The following is an 18442-nucleotide window of genomic DNA, read 5'->3' as shown; positions in this document are numbered from 1 at the left end:
AAGTGATGGGACCAGATGATATGATCTTCATTTTCTGAATGTTGAGCTTTAAGCCAACTTTTTCACTCTCCTCTTTCACTTTCATCAAGAGGTTCTGTAGTTCTTCTTCAGTTTCTTCCATAAGGGTGGTGTCATCTGCATATATGAGGTTATTGATATTTCTCCTGGCAACCTTGATTCCAGCTTGTGCTTCCTCCAGCCCAGCGTTTCTCATGATGTACTCTGCATATAAGTTAAATAAGCAGGGTGACAATATACAGCCTTGATGTACTCTTTTTCCTATTTGGAACCAGTCTGTTGTTCCATGTCCAATTCTAACTGTTGCTTCCTGACCTGCATACAGGTTTCTCAAGAGGCAGGTCAGGTGGTCTGGTTTTCCCATCTCTTTCAGAATTTTCCAGTTTATTTCTATCCACACAATCAAAGGTTTTGGCATAGTTAATTAAGCAGAAATATATGTTTTTCTGGAACTCTCTTGCTTTTTCCATGATCCAGCAGATGTTGGCAATTTGATTTCTGGTTCCTCTGCCTTTTCTAAAACCAGCTTGAACATCAGGGAGTTCACGGTTCATGTATCGCTAAGGCCTGGCTTGGAGAATTTTAAGCATCACTTTACTAGCGTGTGAGATGAGTGCAAATGTGCAGTAGTTTGAGCATTCTTTGGCATCGCCTTTCTTTGGGATTAGAATGAAAACTGACCTTTTCCAGTCCTGTGGCCACTGCTGAGTTTTCCAAATTTGCTGGCATATTGAGTGCAGCGCTTTCACAGCATCATCATTTAGGATTTGAAATAGCTCCACTGGAATTCCATCACCTCCACTAGCTTTGTTCATAGTGATGCTTCCTAAGGCCCACTTGATTTCACATTCCAGGATGTCTGACTCTAGATTAGTGATCACACCATCATGATTATCTGGGTTATGAGATCTTTTTTGTACAGTTCTTCTTGGGCGTGTCTTATTTTTGCCCGGGAAATGAGGGGTGGGAAGGGAACATTAGTAATAACCAAAAACATATATTTAGGAAAAGAGGCATGAGGTGCTTAATAAATGTGGACAAACTGAACACTAGTTTGTATGACATTGGGATCAGTCTCCAATCTGCATTTTTCTCCTTAGTAAACAGACTGAGCCAGATGATGCTTGACAATTAATGATACAAAGATTATCCGGCATTCAACAACTCTATGGCTAACAATTCAATTACATTCATTGAGAATGCTAAAGAATGGCAACTCCAATTTTTTCTACCATCATCAGCTTTCCCTCTAAAATCAGAAGCCTGCTTCAGTGATAATTGGAAGCAAATCTTAACACAAATCAGACAATCACAGGAGATGGACAGAAGTTCCTTAGTTATATCTATGGTAAAGGAATATTACTCTTGGAAAAGTCAAGTGTATGATTTGACATGTGCTATATGTCAATTGGGCTTCCCAGGTGACAGTAGTGGTAAAAAATCCGCCTGCCAATGCAGGACATGTAAGAGATGCAGGTTCACTCCCTGGGTCAGGAAGATCCCCTGGAGGAAGGCGTTGCGACCCACTCCAGTACAGTGTCTGGAGACTCCCATGCATAGAGGATACTGGTGAGCTACAGTCCATGCGGTCTCAAAGACTCAGACACGACTGAAGCAACTTGGTACACACTCGTGTAATCAATTACTAATAGATTTTGACAGATTTAATCATCTGTTTTGTTAGACTCAGTCAACATGGCTTGGGGACATGGATTCTTAAATAAGTAATAATTTAAACTAAGTATTTGATAGTTGTTTTTTTTTAAACCAACAGAAACAAAACAAAACAAAACAAAAAAGCTTTCATGGCATGTGTCATTTAATTATGTGTCTGATTTTTATAAATTATTGAGAATATTAAGAAATATTCACTTCTATATGAAAATTACATATTATGATACATATGACAGAAAAACAATTAAACTGGGCTGGGCATGTGGTGTGGCCCTAGAAATATCGAGGGACCATTATCTAGAGGGAACAGAAACATATATGCAAATAATTACAAGGAAGAGTGATATATGCACAGACAGAAGTATGATTATCCTTCTCCCATAACTAGTTCCTCTTGTAAAAATTCTAGTTTACACTGACATACTTTTATATCTAAAAATTGGCCATGTGTGAATCAATCCTTTTGAGAATGTAAAAGTAGAGCCTGGAGGTTAGAAAGAACAAAGAAAGAGAAATGAAATATAACAGAACAAGCTAAAGTATTTTTGTCAATCTCTGGCCAGACAGTATAAAATAGGGCCTTAGAAATGACCCTTAGAAAAATTCATTTATTCATTATTTTTGAGACATGTTAAATGAGTTCCTCCTATACACAAGCTACTGTTCTACAAGACTGAGATTTAAGAGCAAAAAAGAAAAAATAAAAAAGGTCCTTAACCTCATGAAATTTACACTCTAGAGAAGAAATAAATTTTATGAGAAAAGGGACTAGTTGAATACTATGTTCTAAAATAGTTTCTGGCATGCAGTATATATTCAATAGCATTGGTAAAATTTTGTTTCTCTGGGTCTTTTTCTTGTCTTGTGTTTCTCATCTAGAGAAGTTCCCTTAGCTGGTTTGGTGGTGCTGAATTCTCTTAGCTTTTACTTTTCTGTAAAGATTTTTGTGTGGTGTAGTACAGGAAGCTCAGTTTAATGCTCTGTGATGACTTAGAGAGGTGGGATAGGGGTAGGGGTGGAAGGGAGGCTCAAGAAGAAGGGGACATATGTATACATATGCTGACTTACTTCATTGTACAGCAGAAACTAACACAAGATTGTAAAGTAATTATACTCCAATTTAAAAAAATACTGATAGAATAAAAAAAAAAGAAACAATTTCGACAGTAATGAGTGCTGCTGGAGTTTGTGATGGGGAATGCTCTCTACAGGATGGTCAAGGAAAACTATTATAAAATGGTATGATTCAAATTAATAACTTGTGCTTGAATTTCTCATTTCTTGATAAGATGCAATTACATGAATGTTAAGGGATGTGATATTGTCCTACAGACAATATCACTGTTGCTGACACTGTAACATATTTTTGTTTTTTAGTTCGAGTAATTTCTATTACCCTGTCTTCAACTTCACTGACTCTTTTCTCTGCTATACCCAGTCTCCCTCAAGTCTATATCATGAATCATTGATTTCTGAAATAGTATTCTTCATATATTTCCATTTGGATCTTTTTCATATTTTATAACCATCTGATAAAATTCTAGCTGTCCTTCCATGACTGTATTTCCCCTACCACCGCCCTCCTCCCCCACCGCCTTTCACATCTATTATGATAATTCTAGAGTCTCTATCTGATCATTACAATTCTATTTCTGGATTTGCTTCTACAGACAACTCACAAGAAAACTCTCTTGACCTGGGTCACATTTTTTAACCTTATACTTTTAAATCGTATGCCAGATAGTTTATATAAAAGAACAGTAGAGACAAATAAAAATGATCTTAGAAAAGAGTGCATCCCCTTCTGTTACCAGACTGCTAATGTAGGAGCATGAGTCTGAGCAAACTCCAGGAGATGGTGATGGACAGAGAAGTCTGGCATGCTGAAGTCCATGGGTTCTCAAAGAGTCAGACACGACTGAGTAACTGAACAATGACAACATAGGAGACGGAATTGCTCAAATCTGTAGTTGAGCTATGCACTCCAATATATCTGCCGAGAGAATTCAATGGACAGAGGAAGTGGCGGGCTAGAGTCCACGGGGTTACAAACAGTTGGACATGACAGTGACTAACACTTTCACTTTCACTTTTTGTGTTGGTTTTACCAGATCTAGTTCACTAGCTTCAAATGTTGTGAGGGTTGGATCAAAGCTTTCTGTTCAGTACAGCCTGGGAACTGGGCCACAGAAAGACTCCAGTGTCTCTTTATTATGATTAGTATAGCCTCCAACATTTCAAACCATGGGATAGCTCTAGCTGCTTGCAGGCCAGCTGGGAGCTTCTTCTGTTGCTGGGGAGTTCTCTTTGCTCTCTAGTTCTACAGTGCCTTTCTGTGCTTCAGAGTATCTTTCTGTTGAGCCTGCCTTCCTCAAACCTTCAAAGAGTTACTGCAGTATAATCAGTGAAGGCCTAGAATGCCTTGGAGAACACCTCACAGGACTCTCCCTACCCCAGAATTCAGCAGGCCTCTGCTTTGTAACTGGGAAAGGTCCTGCTTCCCTTTGGGATAAAGTCTCTGGGATCTCCTACCTCAGCTCTACATCTGTTAAGCAGCTCAGTGAAGTTGACAGAGATAGGATCAGATCGTTACACAAGTAGAAGTCCCAGTAAAGGACTATAAATAGAGAAACCTAGGAAATTCTGGGAGACCACTTTAGGTTAATGATCATTCAAGAAAGTTATTGGAATGTTATGGAATGAAGCAGCCTTGCTTCATTCTATAAAACCATAAATAAAAGCACAAGATATGCCCCAGGCCATTAGGTGAAAGAAAAATGTCACTACCCTTCTACCGTTTTGAATAAGTGCTATGATAATCCTGGGCTTCCCTGGTGGCTCAGAGGTTAAAGGATCTGCCTGCCTCTGCCTGCAATGCAGGAGAGCTGGGTTTGATCCCTGGGTCGAGAAGATCACCTGGAGAAGGAAATGGCAACCCACTCCATTACTCCTGCCTGGAGAAGCCCGTGGAAGGAGGAGCCTGGTGGGCTACAGTCCACAGGGTCACAAGGAGTCAGACACAACTGAGCAACTTCACTTTCACTTCATTTATGATAATCCTAGTTCTGCATCATAGGGTCAGACACCCTCCTGCCCAATAAGAAAGGAAGAGCTAATGATGTAAGCCTGTTGTTCAGTCACTAACTCATGTCCAACTCTTTGTGACCCCATGGACTGAAGCAAGCTAGGCTCCCCTGTTCTCTATCTCCTAGAGTTTGCTCAGATTCTTATTCATTGAATTGGTGATGGTATCTAACCATCTCATCATCTGCCACCCCCTTCTCCTTTTGCCTTCAGTCCTTCCCAGCATCAGGATCTTTTCCAAAGAGTCGGCTCTTCCCATCAAGTGGCCAAAGTACTGGAGCTCCAGCTTCAACATCAGTCCTTCCAATTCAGGGTTGATTTCCTTTAGGATTGACTAGTTTGATCTCCTTGCAGTCCAAGGGACTCTCAAGAGTCTTCTCCAGCACCGCAATTTGAAAGCATCAGTTCTTCAGTGCTCAGCCTTCTTTATAGTCCTATTCTCACATCAGTACATGACTATTAGCCCATAGCTTTGACAATATGGACCTTTGTCAGCAAAGTCATGTCTCTGCTTTATTTATTTATTTATTTAATTTTAAAATCTTTAATTCTTACATGTGTTCCCAAACATGAACCCCCCTCCCACCTCCCTCCCCATAACATCTTTGTGGGTCATCCCCATGCACCAGCCCCAAGCATGCTGTATCCTGCGTCAGACATGTCTCTGCTTTTTAATACGCTGTCTAGGTTTGTCATAGCTTACCTTTCAAGACACATGATCTTTTAATTTTAGGTTGTAGTCACCATCCCCAGTTATTTTGGAACCCCAGAATATCAAGTAGGTCATTGCTTCCACTTTTCTGCCTTCAATTTGCCATGAAGTGATGGGACTGGATGCCATGATCTTAGTTTTTGAATGTTGAGTTTTAAGCCAGCTTTTTTACTTTCCTCTTTCACTTTCATCAAGAGACTTTTTTAGTTCCTCTTCACTTTCTGCCATTACAGTGGTATCACCTGCATATGTGAGGTTATTACTATTTCTCTTAACAATCTTGATTCCAGCTTGTGATTCATCTAGCCCAGCATTCTGCATGATGTACTCTTCATACATGTTAAATAATCAAGGTGACAATATACAGCCTTGTCACTTTGCCTGTCACTGAATTCCTTCTGCATTGATACACAAAGAACCTGAGCTTCATTAAGTCCTAAAACCAAGTGTGTTATCTTAGACCACGAGTTTGGGGCAGGTTTGAGTTCGGTACATGGGTTCAAGTTCCAATCTGAGGTGAACGGTATCAAAACGACATGGCAAAGATTTGGTTGCTAACAGCTGACAAGTTCTCTGCCTGGGCTCTTCGAGGTTCTCAAACATCATACCACTCCAGACACATCCACTAAATATTCTTTAAGTCTTTATTGGTTTCTCTATTGTGATTTCCTCCCCCTCCCACCATTCCTCTAAGAAGAAAGGCAGTCAAGAGTCTCTTCTCTCCCCAAAAGAGCTTATTGCTTTCTGGAATTTAGTTCATTGGGGTTAATCAGGATGAGTTTAAAAAAAAAAAAAATCCAATTTTGGTGATTATCTGATTTGTTCTGGTTTTAGGGTGGGAGTGTAATCTCTTCTGGCTTTCCATCTCCTAACTAGAAGCAGAAGGCCTGCCTGAAATTCAAAGTCACAATCTAACCATACTGTATTTATCCTGGCTGCGTTTGAATTGGGAAAGTCTTGGAAGGTGTTAAGCAGAGATAAGGCAACAATTCTGAGTCATAAAACATGATACAAAACCCTGCAGTTGAACAGTAAGTACAAAAGTATATTAAATTTAAAGTATTTGAGGTATGATTATAGTAACAATGACAATTATTGTTATATACCATTTTTATGTTGATTTCTAAGCTGTTTAATAATTCATCTAAACACTTATTGCACACATAGTTTTTCCAATATATAAATGTATTCATTTCTTATATTAAGATATTTCCCCTCAACCTAACAATCCAAGAGCCATAACTAAATATATAATTTTAACTAAATCAACCACAAAACAGTTACTGATCATTTTAATATTGGAGATTTTAAAGGACATATTATGAAAAAATTAAAATGCAAAAAGCAGCACAAAGTTAAATTAAATTATTTAGTATGGAAAGATTAGTCAATCTAGTTATTTCTCTAAATTTTTCATGAATAAAATATTATACAAAATTTCCTTTTGAGTGATCAGTACATAGATCAGAAACTCCCGAAAGAAGCTGTGTTAACAGTTAACTCATTCCTTATTAATATTCTAGGCATTATAACAACATGCAAAGTGAAGTATCTATCTAAAAAATGACTTTAATGATAAGTTATTTCTTTACTTCAAGTATATAATGGATAATTAGTTTAGGAAAAATCTCAAAGGGAGAAAAATACCCAACTGTGAAATCTGCAAATACTTTCCTTGGATTGGGTGAAAATGCTATTCAGGCCAATACCAGGGATGCATAAATTCTTTCTATCCTATTTACAATCCCATCTTGATTAGTTAGAAGCTCATTTTCCAGTTTGCAAATTATCTAGGTCTTTGATTCTTCTCTTCCCTCTGGCTGATTACCTTTCCCATTTCTCTGCTCATTAGCACCTCCACAAGAAAGGGAAGAAAAGCCAGGTGAAAAGAAAAAAAGTAACTCAGACACGGGACAATTTTAGGTACTGTGAAGCTTGATTTTTAAAAATATATGCAGATATATTTATTCTATTGTGAGTGTATGTATATCAGACTTCTGTTATCAATTTGAAATTATACCTCTCACAGTCTGAGAAGTATCCTTGGGAAATTATCTTCATCTGGGTATCAGACTCTAACATGACTTGGGGATGATATTTTCATGCATTTCCTACAAGGTTATTGTGATATCAACTCAGAGAAACACAAATTTGTTTATTGTAAATGGCTATACAAAATTAATAAGTTGTTAGGTTTTGTTATTTTTTTTTTTAGGTGAATTTTTTTTTTTAATTATAGGTTTTGAATTCATAAAGCCTCTTTGTCAATTCTTGCTTCCTTTTCTTCTATTAAGATTCAAGGCTTGCCTTGGGAAAAGGTTCCTTGACAAAAAATGTGTTTTTGTTTTCTTCCTGCCTTGTTTTTTTGAGATCTCTTTCCTCTTAAAATGGTTATGAATTGTACTCTTGGTAGAAAACCAGAAGTGACTGGTAAAGATACCATATCTTTACTAATGTATTTCACTCACCAATTCTTCTCTATCTTCTGTTAAAATGGAAAGTCTCAAGTTGCCTGTATTAATTACCAAAATAGACCTCATTTTAAAATATATTTTCATGACTTTGATTGTTAAAATGAAGACACAAATTTTATGTAAATTAGAGGGTTCAATATCCGTATATTTATTCTATTAAGTTTGCCTCATTTGTGATAAAGAATTCCCCTGCCAAGGAAGGAGACACAAGGTGCAAGAAATACGGGTTCAATCCCTGGGTCAGGAAGATCCCCTGGAGAAAGAAATGGCAACCCATTCCAGTATTCTTGCCTAGAAAATTCCATGGACAGAGGAGCCTTGTGGGCTACAGTCCATGGGATAACAGAGTCAGACATGACTGAGTACACACACACACAAGGATGAAGTATCAAATTTTACTGGTGATTAAATTAGTCCAGTACCTCTGTGACCATTTCCCTTTAGATTATTTACGATTAATTAGATCATATTTGCTCATCACAGATATAGTTTTAAGTTCTAATCAAATTGAATCATTTACCCAACCATAAATAATGGTTGAAATAAAAGACAGTTATTAAAGTACAGTATATTAATCTTTAAAATAGTACTAAGTATTTAGTTTTTAGAAAACTGTCTTAAAGAATAAAGAGAATACTTTTAAGTAAATACCTCAGAAGACCTAAGGGGAAAAATATGAAATTTGTTCCTTGTGAAAAATAAATCTCTGGAATATTCCCTCTAGGAATGTTCTCTGTAAGGTACAGTATAAAAGAATAAAATAACTAGTGGCAAAAAAAAAAGAAAGTAAAATAGAATGAGTAGTTTGTAACAAAGTTAATGCAACACATATAACTATAGTGCAAGCGTCTAAGTCACTTCAGTTGTGCCCAACTCTTCATGAGCCCATGGACTGTAGCCCACCAGGCTCCTCTGTCCATGGGATTCTCCAGGCAATAATACTAGAGTGGGTTGCCATTTCCTTCTCCAGGGGATCTTCCCAACCCAGGGATCGAACCTGGTCTCCTGCATTGCAGACAAATTCTTTACCGTCTGAACAACCAGGGAAGCCTCTGTCCATACCTTATGTTAAATAACAACCTCTATTTGACAACTTCTTACTTCTAGCCTCTCGTAAAAATCTTGATTCTTTTTAAAGAATTAATGGGGTAAATGGGCCATTTGAGATTGAAAAAAAAAAAGGAAAGAAAATGCATTTTGGGGACTTATAGGTTCAGGGACAGTAAGAGGTTTTATTTTATTCTTTCTCCTAGTTTCCCTAATATTTTTGAGAGAAGAATACATTAGAGTTGCCTTCTCCACAAAAAGAGAACACTGACTGACGTGAAATATTACCAAAATGATATTAATTAAATTGAGTCCACTGAACAAACCTCTGCAGTTATTTGAGTATGGACTTTGTTTGTATTTTATGACATGGTCTTATTATGTAGTAAACATATGTAATTTACAAACAGTCTCCACTGCCCCTCTCATGAGCTAAAGCTTATACCAATAGAGTCTAAATTCAATGGAACATCGCCATCCCCAGGGTCTCTTTCCACAGAGCTAACTGTGTGGGATGCTGTACTTCCAAACCGAGGAGGCAATGTGCATGTGGGTGCATGCTCAGTAGTATCCAACTCTTTGCCACCCCATGGACAGATATTGTTACCCAAAAGGCAGCCTGACAAATTACAAAGTAGAGGAGAATTTGAGAAAAAGTATGTTGTAGGCAGTTAATGCTTGTATACACAAAGTGATTGAAAAGCTTTGATGAATTTTCTTAAGATTTTTCCTTTACTGAATGAGACAAAGCACTAGCATTTTAATCTCCTACAAAGCAGAAACTTTAAAAAGCACACATTTCTTTTCTTTCTTAACACTGCATAAGGTCATCTTTAACCTTATGTTAATTCCCGTGTCCCCATATCAAAGTGAACACGATCAAAACACTGGAAAATTTCATGAAAGTAATAATTGACTGGTGGCTTAGGCAGTGGGTAGGTATTGAACAATTGGGTGATAGAGGTTTGGCCATTTAATCCAACATGGGATTAATTGACAGTACACATCCCATGAAAAGCACTTTTGTAATTTTAAATTTAACCTACTGAGTCTGTTAAAAGAGATTTACTGAAATATAATTGTATATGTTACATGAAGTATAACATACAATATTATGTACATATTTAGAACTTATACTTTTTTGAGTTTTGATATGTGCATATACTTTGAAACTATTATCAGAATCAAGATAATGAATGTGTCTATCATGCCCCTGAATTTCCTTCTGACTCGTTATAATTCCTTCCTCCAACTCCTCGCCTGTCTATCAGGTAACCATTAACTTATTTTGTGTCCTTATAGATTAGTTAACTGTTCCTACAATTTTGTTATAAAATGTATACTTTTTTGAAGGGAGGGAGGCTGGCTTTTTTCCCTCAGTATAATTTTTGAGATTAATTCAAGCGGTATGTATCAATAGCTCATTCTTCTTACTGCTGAGTAGTATTTTATTGTATACATACACCAAATTTGTTGATCTACCCAGCTGGACATTTGAATCATTCAGAGTATTATGATTACATTTATAGCAGCTGTGAACAGTCCTGTACAAGTCCTTGTATGGACACATATTTTGGTACAAGAATTTGTAGTACATATGCAGAATGGAATATTATTTAGCCATGAAAAAGAACAAATTTGAGTCAGCTGACCCGAGATGGATGAATCTAGAGCCTGTTACATGAAGTGAAGTAAGCCAGAAAGAGAGAAACATAAATTGTATATTAACGCATATATACGGAATCTAGAAAAATGGTACTGATGAACCTATTTTCAGGGCAAGAATAGAGACATTGGAGAAGGAAATGGCAACCCACTCCAGTATTCTTGCCTGGAGAATTCCATGGACAGAGGAGCCTGGTGGGCTGCAGTCCATGGGATCGCAAAGAGTCAAACACGACTTCATAACTGAGGATAGAGACACAGATATAAAGAATGGACTTGTGGACATAGTGGGGGGAAGTATAAGGTGGGACGAATTGAGAGAGTATCATTGAATTATATACTCTACCTGGTGACTCAGACGGTAAAGCGTCTGTCTACAATGCGGGAGACCTGGGTTCGATCCCTGGGTTGGGAAGTTCCCTGGAGAAGGAAAAGGCAACCCACTCCAGTACTCTTGCCTAGAAAATCCCATGGACGGAGGAGCCTGGTGTCCATGGGGTCGCAAAGAGTCGGACACGACTGAGCGACTTCACTCACTCACCATGTGTGAAATACCTACATGGGAGTTGCTGTGCAACACAGGGTGCTGTACATCACAGCTTAGTGCTCTGTGATGACCTGGAGGGGTGAGATGGAGGGGTGGTGGGAGGAAGAGTCAAGAGGGAGGGGACATATGTACACTTATAGCTGATTCACATTGCTTTATGGCAGAAACCAATACAATATTGTAAAGCAATTATCCTTCAATTAAAATATATATATTTTTAATTGGATTATCTGGGTCATTTGGTAGCTGTGTGTTTAACTTTTTAAGAAACTATTAAACTTTTTTCAAAAGTGGTTTTACCACTAACAATGTATGAGAGTTCTTGTAATTCCACATCCTTGCTAATATTTTAAAGTTTAGACACTCTAATAGATGCATATCTCACCATGGCTTTAATTTGGATTTCTACAATGACTAATGATATTGAACATCTTTTCATGTACTTATTTGTCTTTTATGGTCTTCTTTGGTTGAAGTGTCTCTTTATATATTTTGCTCAAAGTGGGAAGAGTTGTTTGCTTCCTTATTACTGGGTTTTGAAGGTCCTTTAAACATTTTTGGATACAAGTCCTTTACCAGATATGATGTGCAAGTATTTTTTCCAGTGTGTAGTTTGTACTCTCATTTTCTTAGCAACAGGTTTGAAGAGCAAAAGTTTTAGCTTGGAAGAAATCACATTTATCATCTTTCTCTTTCAAGGATTATACTTTTGGTATGCATCCAAGAAATACTTGCCTAACTTAAAGGTCACAGAGACATTTTCCCTTCTTTATTTTTTTAAAGAAGTTTTATAATTTTAGGTTTGTCTTACAGATCAACTGACTATTTTGAGTTAATTTTTATGTATTGTGTCGGATATAAGTGATTCATTTTTTTGCATGTGTGCATGCTCAGTCCCTTCAGTCTTGTCTGACTCTTTGTGACCCCATGGACTATAGCGAACCACACTCCTTTGTCCCCAGGATTTTCTAGGAAAGAATTTTACCAGCATCGTATGTTGAAAAGACTATATGTTGTCCACTGGATTTCCTTTAAGTATCTCTGCCAAAAATTATTTGTTCATAAAACTAATTTGTATGTTGCTTTCTAGACTTGTTATTTTTCTCCAATAATCTAACTTTACACCAATACTATACTATTCTAATTACTGTAAGTCCTGAAGTCAGAAAGTTTTAAATTTCCAACTTGGTTATTTTCCAGTTATTCTGGCTATGGTAAGCCCTTTGTACTTTCATATGAATTTCAGAATCAATTTGTCAAATTATGCAAAAAATCATGCTAATATTTTGATTGTAATTTCATTTTACCTTTAAATCAATATGAAGTTACTTGACACCTTAACAGTAGTGACTTTCTGATCAGTGAACACAGCGTGTTCAGTGTGCTCATTATCTAAGTTATGTCTGACTCTTTTGCGACCCCACGCACACCAGGATCCTCTTTCTATGGGATTTGCCAAGCAAGAGTACTGAAGGGGGTTGCCATTTCCTTCTCTAGGAGATCTTCCCAACCCAGACATCAAACCTGCATCTCCTGCAATGCAGGTAGATTTTTTACCACTGAGCCAAGAGGGAAGTCCTCCCATGTATTTCGTTCTTCTTTAATTTCTACCAGTAACATATGGTAGTTTTCAGGGTTCATATATTTCACATTTTATGTCAAATTTATCCCTGTTTCATTTTTTTGCTATATAGATGTGATATACTTATTTCAGCTTCTAATTGTTAATTACTAGTATATAAAAAGTAAGAATGATGTTTAAAAGTTGATCTTGTATCTTGCAGTCTTGCTAACCTCATTTATTATTTAAAGTTGCATTTTGGCAGGACAAGGCCAGATTGAGGCAAGTTAGGCATTTGCTTGGAGTGCAGAATTTAACAGAGTGCAAGAAAAGTCAGTAATGAAAATAAACAGTATTTCAATGTAGTTTTTTTTAAAGTCAAATGTGAAAACAAGAGCTTGTAAGCTAGCTACCTACTTTTGTAAATAAAATGGTTTTTATTGGTATATTTAGTCAGATTTTCTATATAAGCAATTATGTCATCTGTGAATAAAGGCAGTTTTTCTTCTTCCTCTGCAATCTGGATATCTTATTTCTTCATCTTCCCTTAGTAAACAGTGTAGGAGCTCTAGTACAGTGTGTCCTAGAAATGACAAAAGCAAATATTGTTGTTTTACTTTTCTTAGGAAGAAAACATTCAGTTTTCTACCATTAACTTAGATGTTAGGTGTAGTGATTTAAAAAAAACACAATTTATAATTTTTATAATGCATTAAGTGTATTTAATTTAAGAAATTATTTTTCTATTCTTTATTTGCTGAAATTTCTTAAAACATTAGGAATACATTTTTGGATTTCTTGAAATGTTTTTGTTCTGTTTGTGTTTTTGGTGTTATTATTTAATTTGCAATTTCTGTGAACAGCATTATTTTCAAATGTCAAACTTACTAGAATTCCTGGAATAAAACTCATTTGCTCACAATCTATTATATTCTTTATATATTATTGGTTAATATTTGTAAATTTGTTTAGAATTTTTGCATCTGTGCTGATGAGTGACATTGGTCCATACTTTTTTTGTTCTGCCTTTGTCTAGTTATGATATCAAAGTATTGGTGTTATAAGTTTAGTTAGGAAGTACTCTGCTTTTCTTTTCTGGAAAAGTATGTGTAGAATTAGCATTATTCTTTCTTAAATGGTTGGTAGAATTCAATCATGAGGCCATCTGGGCCAGTAGTTGTAACCATGCAAGTATTTTGACAGAAATTCAACTTCCTTAATGCTATCCATTGCTTCCCTACTTCATTTTGAAAGCCTGCGTCTTTAAAGGAATTTGTCCAGTTCACCTATGTTGACAGGTTTTTTTCTATAAAATTGTTCATAATATCCTGTAATTTTCCTTTTACTATCTGTAAAGTCTGCAGTGGTGGTACCTCTCTCATCCCTTATATAGTTTTATGTTTCTTCTCCCTTTTTTCCCCAGGTCAGTCTGGTTAAAGTTTATCACTTTTATGTCTACTTAACAAATCAGATTTATCTTCCTTGATATTTTCTATTACATTTCTGTTCTTTAATTCATCAGTTCCTTTCTCTGATCTTGATTATGTCCATTATGTTATTTATTTTGGGCTTAATGTTCTCTTGCCATAGTTTTTGAAAGTGGAAGCTGTGGTCATTTATTTGAGGTATTTGAGGCCTTTCTTAATTTCTGATACATGAATTTGATGCGATAGACTTTCCCTCAAGTAATGTTTTTATGATATACCATGAATTTTGATATTTCATGTTTTAAATTTCATTGTTAAAAATACTTTTTAATTTTCCTTATGATTTCCTCTTTCATCTAAGTGTTTTTGAGGTATATTATTTACTTTTTAAATATTTGAGGATTTTCCAAATACTTTCCCATTTTTTGATACAAATTTAATTCTACTTTGAGAAGAGTATATATCTTGGTTGACTTAAGTTTTTTTTAATTACCGAGACATCTTTTATGACCCAGAATATGGCCTATTTTAGTAAATGTTGAAATGACTGTGTATTCTGCCTCCTTTGGATGGCTAGTCCTACAAATGTCAACTAAATAAGGCAACTGTGTTTTTCAAATCCGCAATAGCCTCATGGTATTGTTTAATTACTGACAAGCATGTATGAAAATCTCCATTTATAATTTCTTCCCACTGCTCTTTGAAGTTGTTTCATTTTTTTGTATTCAGGTATCCTGAAGCTCTGCTATTGAGTGAATGAAACAATTAGGACTGCTATCAACTTGGAGAAAGCAACGGCACCCCACTCCAGTACTCTTGCCTGGAAAATCCCATGGACGGAGGAGCCTGGTAGGCTGCAGTCCATGGGGTCGCGAAGTCGGACACGACTGAGCGACTTCACTTTCACTTTTCACTTTCACCCACTGCAGTGTTCTTGCCTCGAGAATCCCAGGTACGGGGGACCCTGGTGGGCTGCCGTCTATGGGGTCGCAGAGTTGGACACGACTGGAGCGACTTGGCAGCAGCAGCAGCAGCAGCATCAACTCTAGATGAATTTATTTTTTAATCATTATAAAACGATCATTTTTGTCCCTGATAATATTCTTTGCTTTTGTAACTACTTTATCTGCTATCAATATTACAAGATTTTATTTGAATAGAATTAGCATGACATATCTCCTTCCATTGCTTCAGTCTTCTCTTTGTATCTCCAAATGATTTAAAATTATTTTTTTTTCTTGTTGGCAGCATATAGTTGAATGCCACTTTTTATCAAATATGGGCATCTCTCCTTTTTAATTCAGATGTTTAGACCATTTAATGCAATTATTGATATCAGTTTAATTCAGTTCAGTTCTGTCGCTCAGCCGTGTCTGACTCTTGGCGACCCGATGGACTGCAGCACGCCAGGCTTCTCTCTCCATCACCAACTCCTGGAGGGTGCTCAAACTCATGTCCATTGAGTCGGTGATGCCATCCAACCATTTCATTCTCGGTCATCCCCTTCTCCTCCTGCCTTCAATCTTTTCTTATGAGTCAGCTCTTTGCATCAGGTGGCCAAAGTACTAGAGCTTCAGCTTCAGCATCATTCCTACCAATGAATATTCAGGACTGATTTCCTTTAGGATGGACTGGTTTGATCTCCCTGCAGTCCAAGGGAATCTCAAGAGTCTTCTCCAGCACCATGGTTCAAAAGTATCAGTTCTTTGGCTCAGCTTTCTTTATGGTCCAACTCTCACTTCCATACATGACTAATGGAAAAACAATAGTTTGGACTAGATTGATTTGGTTAGGTTTAACTCCTCTTTCTTTTGGCTTGAGTAATTTGACTCTATTTCATACTTCATTGTTTATGATTTATCTGTAACTCAGTCACATAATTTGAATTATTTTTAGAGCTTTTAGTGTATATATCTTTAAATTATCATAGTCTGTCTTCAAGGGATATAAAACTTTATATATGGTTTTAGACACTTATAGCAGTATACTTCCATTTCTTCCTCACAACTTTTGCATTATTGTTGTCATGCATTTTACTTTCAGGTATGTTATATACCCTCACGCTATCTTATGCTTTTGTTTAAACAACAAATTCTTTTCTAAAGTAAGTTAAATGATTTTAAAAAAAACCTATATTATCCATGTAGTTACAAATCCTAGTGCTCTTTACTCCTTTGTATAGATCAATATTTCAACCTGGCATCATTTTCCTTAACAAAAAACATTTTTTAACATTTCCTGTAGTGCAGAATTCCTGGTGATTTCTTACACTCTTTTTATGTTTGAAAAGTACTTACTTCACCTGCACTTTGAAAGACATGTTACTGAATTTTGAAATCTAGATTAACAGCTTTTGTTTGCTTGTTTTTTTAAACTTTCAGCACTTTAAAGATGACATTAGTTTGCATTGCTTCTGGTGATAAATTACAGCAGAATATTATGTTTTTCTTACATTATGTTTCTCTGTATGGAACATGCTTTCTGTCCCTAGCTGCTTTGAAGGTTTTTTTTTTTTTTCTCCTTTACCACTGGTTTAATTAATCTGATTATGATGTACCACCTTGCTCTAATTTTCTTCATGTTTCTTATACTTGGAGTTCATCAAGCTTCTTTTTTATTGTTTTTGTTTGTTTTTGCATTGTTTGTGGAGTGGGGAAGGCTTGTTGTTTTAAGAGAAATTGAGAAAGTTTGGTCCATTATTTCTTCAAATTTCAGGAATTCCAGTATATATAAGTTGTCCCCAGCTCACAAAGTATATGTTTAATTTCTTCTCTCTCTGTGTGTGCTTCATTTAGGATAGTTTTCATTGCTGCATCTTCAAGTTATTAACAGTTTCTTCTGCATTTTCTAACATGCTCCTAATAAATTTTATTGCATTCTTTACCCTTTGAAATGTAGTTTGCAGGCCTGTAATTTTGATATAGGTCTTTTATCTATCTTCCATAGTTTAACTTGGATTTTTGAAAGTATGGAATATAGACGTAAAAACAGCTTTAATGTATCTGTCTGCTAATTTTAACATAACACAGTTTTAACTGATTTTTTCTTTCTTATTTTGGGTTTATGTTCTGATTTCTTTACAGGCTAGGTAATTTTTTAATTAGATGTCAAAAATTGAATTTTATATTTTTTGGTAATAGATAGTTTGTATTCCTACAAATATTCTTGAGCATTCTTTCTCAGTTGCAGTTATACTCAGTTCAGTTCAGTTTCTCATTCATGTCCAACTCTTTGCAACCAACCCCTGGGCTGCAGCACCCCAGGCTTCCATATCCATCACCAACTCCCGGAGCTTGATCAAACTCACATCCATCAAGGTTGATGATGCCATCCAACCATATCATCCTCTGCCATCCCCTTCTCCTCCTACCTTCAATCTTTCCCAGCATCAGGATCTTTTCTAATGAGTCAGCTCTTTGCATCAGGTGGCCAAAGTATTGGAGCTTCAGCTTCAGCATCAGTCCTACCAAGGAATATTGAGGACTGATTTCCTTTAGGATGGACTGGTTGGATCTCCTTGCAGTCCAAGAGTCTTCTCCAAGACCACAGTTCAAAAGCACCAATTCTTCAGTGTTCACCTTTCTTTATGGTCTGACTCTCACATCCATTCATGACTACTGGAAAAACCACAGCTTTGACTACATGGATCTTCATCGGCAAAGAAATGTCTCTGATGTTTAATACGCTGTCTAGGTTTGTCATAACTTTTCTTCCAAGGAGAAAGAATCTTTTTAATTCCATGGCTGCAGTCACCATCTGCAGTGGTTTTGGAGCCCAAGATAATAAAGTCTGCCACTGTTTCCATTGTTTCCCCACCTATTTGCCATAAAGCATGGCAACCCACTTCAGTATTCTTGCCTGGAGAATCCCATGGATGGAGAAGCCTGGTAGGCTACAGGCCATGGGGTCGCAAAGAGTCGGACATGACTGAGTGACTTCACTTTCACTTTCAATGGGACTGGATGTCATGATCTTTGTTTTTTGAATGTTGAGTTTTAAGCCAGCTTTTTCACTCTCCTCTTTAACTTTTACCAAGAGCCTCTTCAGTTCCTCTTTGCTTTCTGCTGTAAGTGTGGTATCATCTGCATACCTGAGGTTATTGATATTTCTCCCAGGGATTTTGATTCCAGATTGTGCTTCATTCAGCCAGGTATTTCACATGATGTACTCTGCATATAAATTGAATAAGCAGGGTGACAATATAAAGCATTGACCCACTCCTTTCCCAATTTT

The 18442-nt window shown here is 36.5% G+C and overlaps 1 protein-coding gene across 4 annotated transcripts in view; it reads right to left on the bottom strand.

Annotated features, from left to right (window-relative positions):
* The window catches only part of DPYD (dihydropyrimidine dehydrogenase), a 933909-nt gene that overhangs the window by 382488 nt on the left and 532979 nt on the right, over nucleotides 1-18442 (bottom strand). The window contains exon 15 of one of the 4 annotated variants that reach the window (XM_068962775.1): nucleotides 13270-13365. The exons of the other annotated variants lie outside the window; for them this stretch is intronic. Coding sequence (XP_068818876.1) covers nucleotides 13351-13365 — 15 coding nt within the window. The 3' untranslated portion in view covers nucleotides 13270-13350. Of the gene's footprint in view, nucleotides 1-13269; nucleotides 13366-18442 lie in introns of those variants that run through there. 4 annotated transcript variants of the gene reach the window in all.

This window comes from Capricornis sumatraensis, chromosome 2 (genome assembly GCF_032405125.1).
Source record: "Capricornis sumatraensis isolate serow.1 chromosome 2, serow.2, whole genome shotgun sequence".
In the NCBI taxonomy this organism is placed as follows: Eukaryota; Metazoa; Chordata; class Mammalia; order Artiodactyla; family Bovidae; genus Capricornis; species Capricornis sumatraensis.
This window is presented reverse-complemented; position numbering and strand designations above follow the sequence as displayed.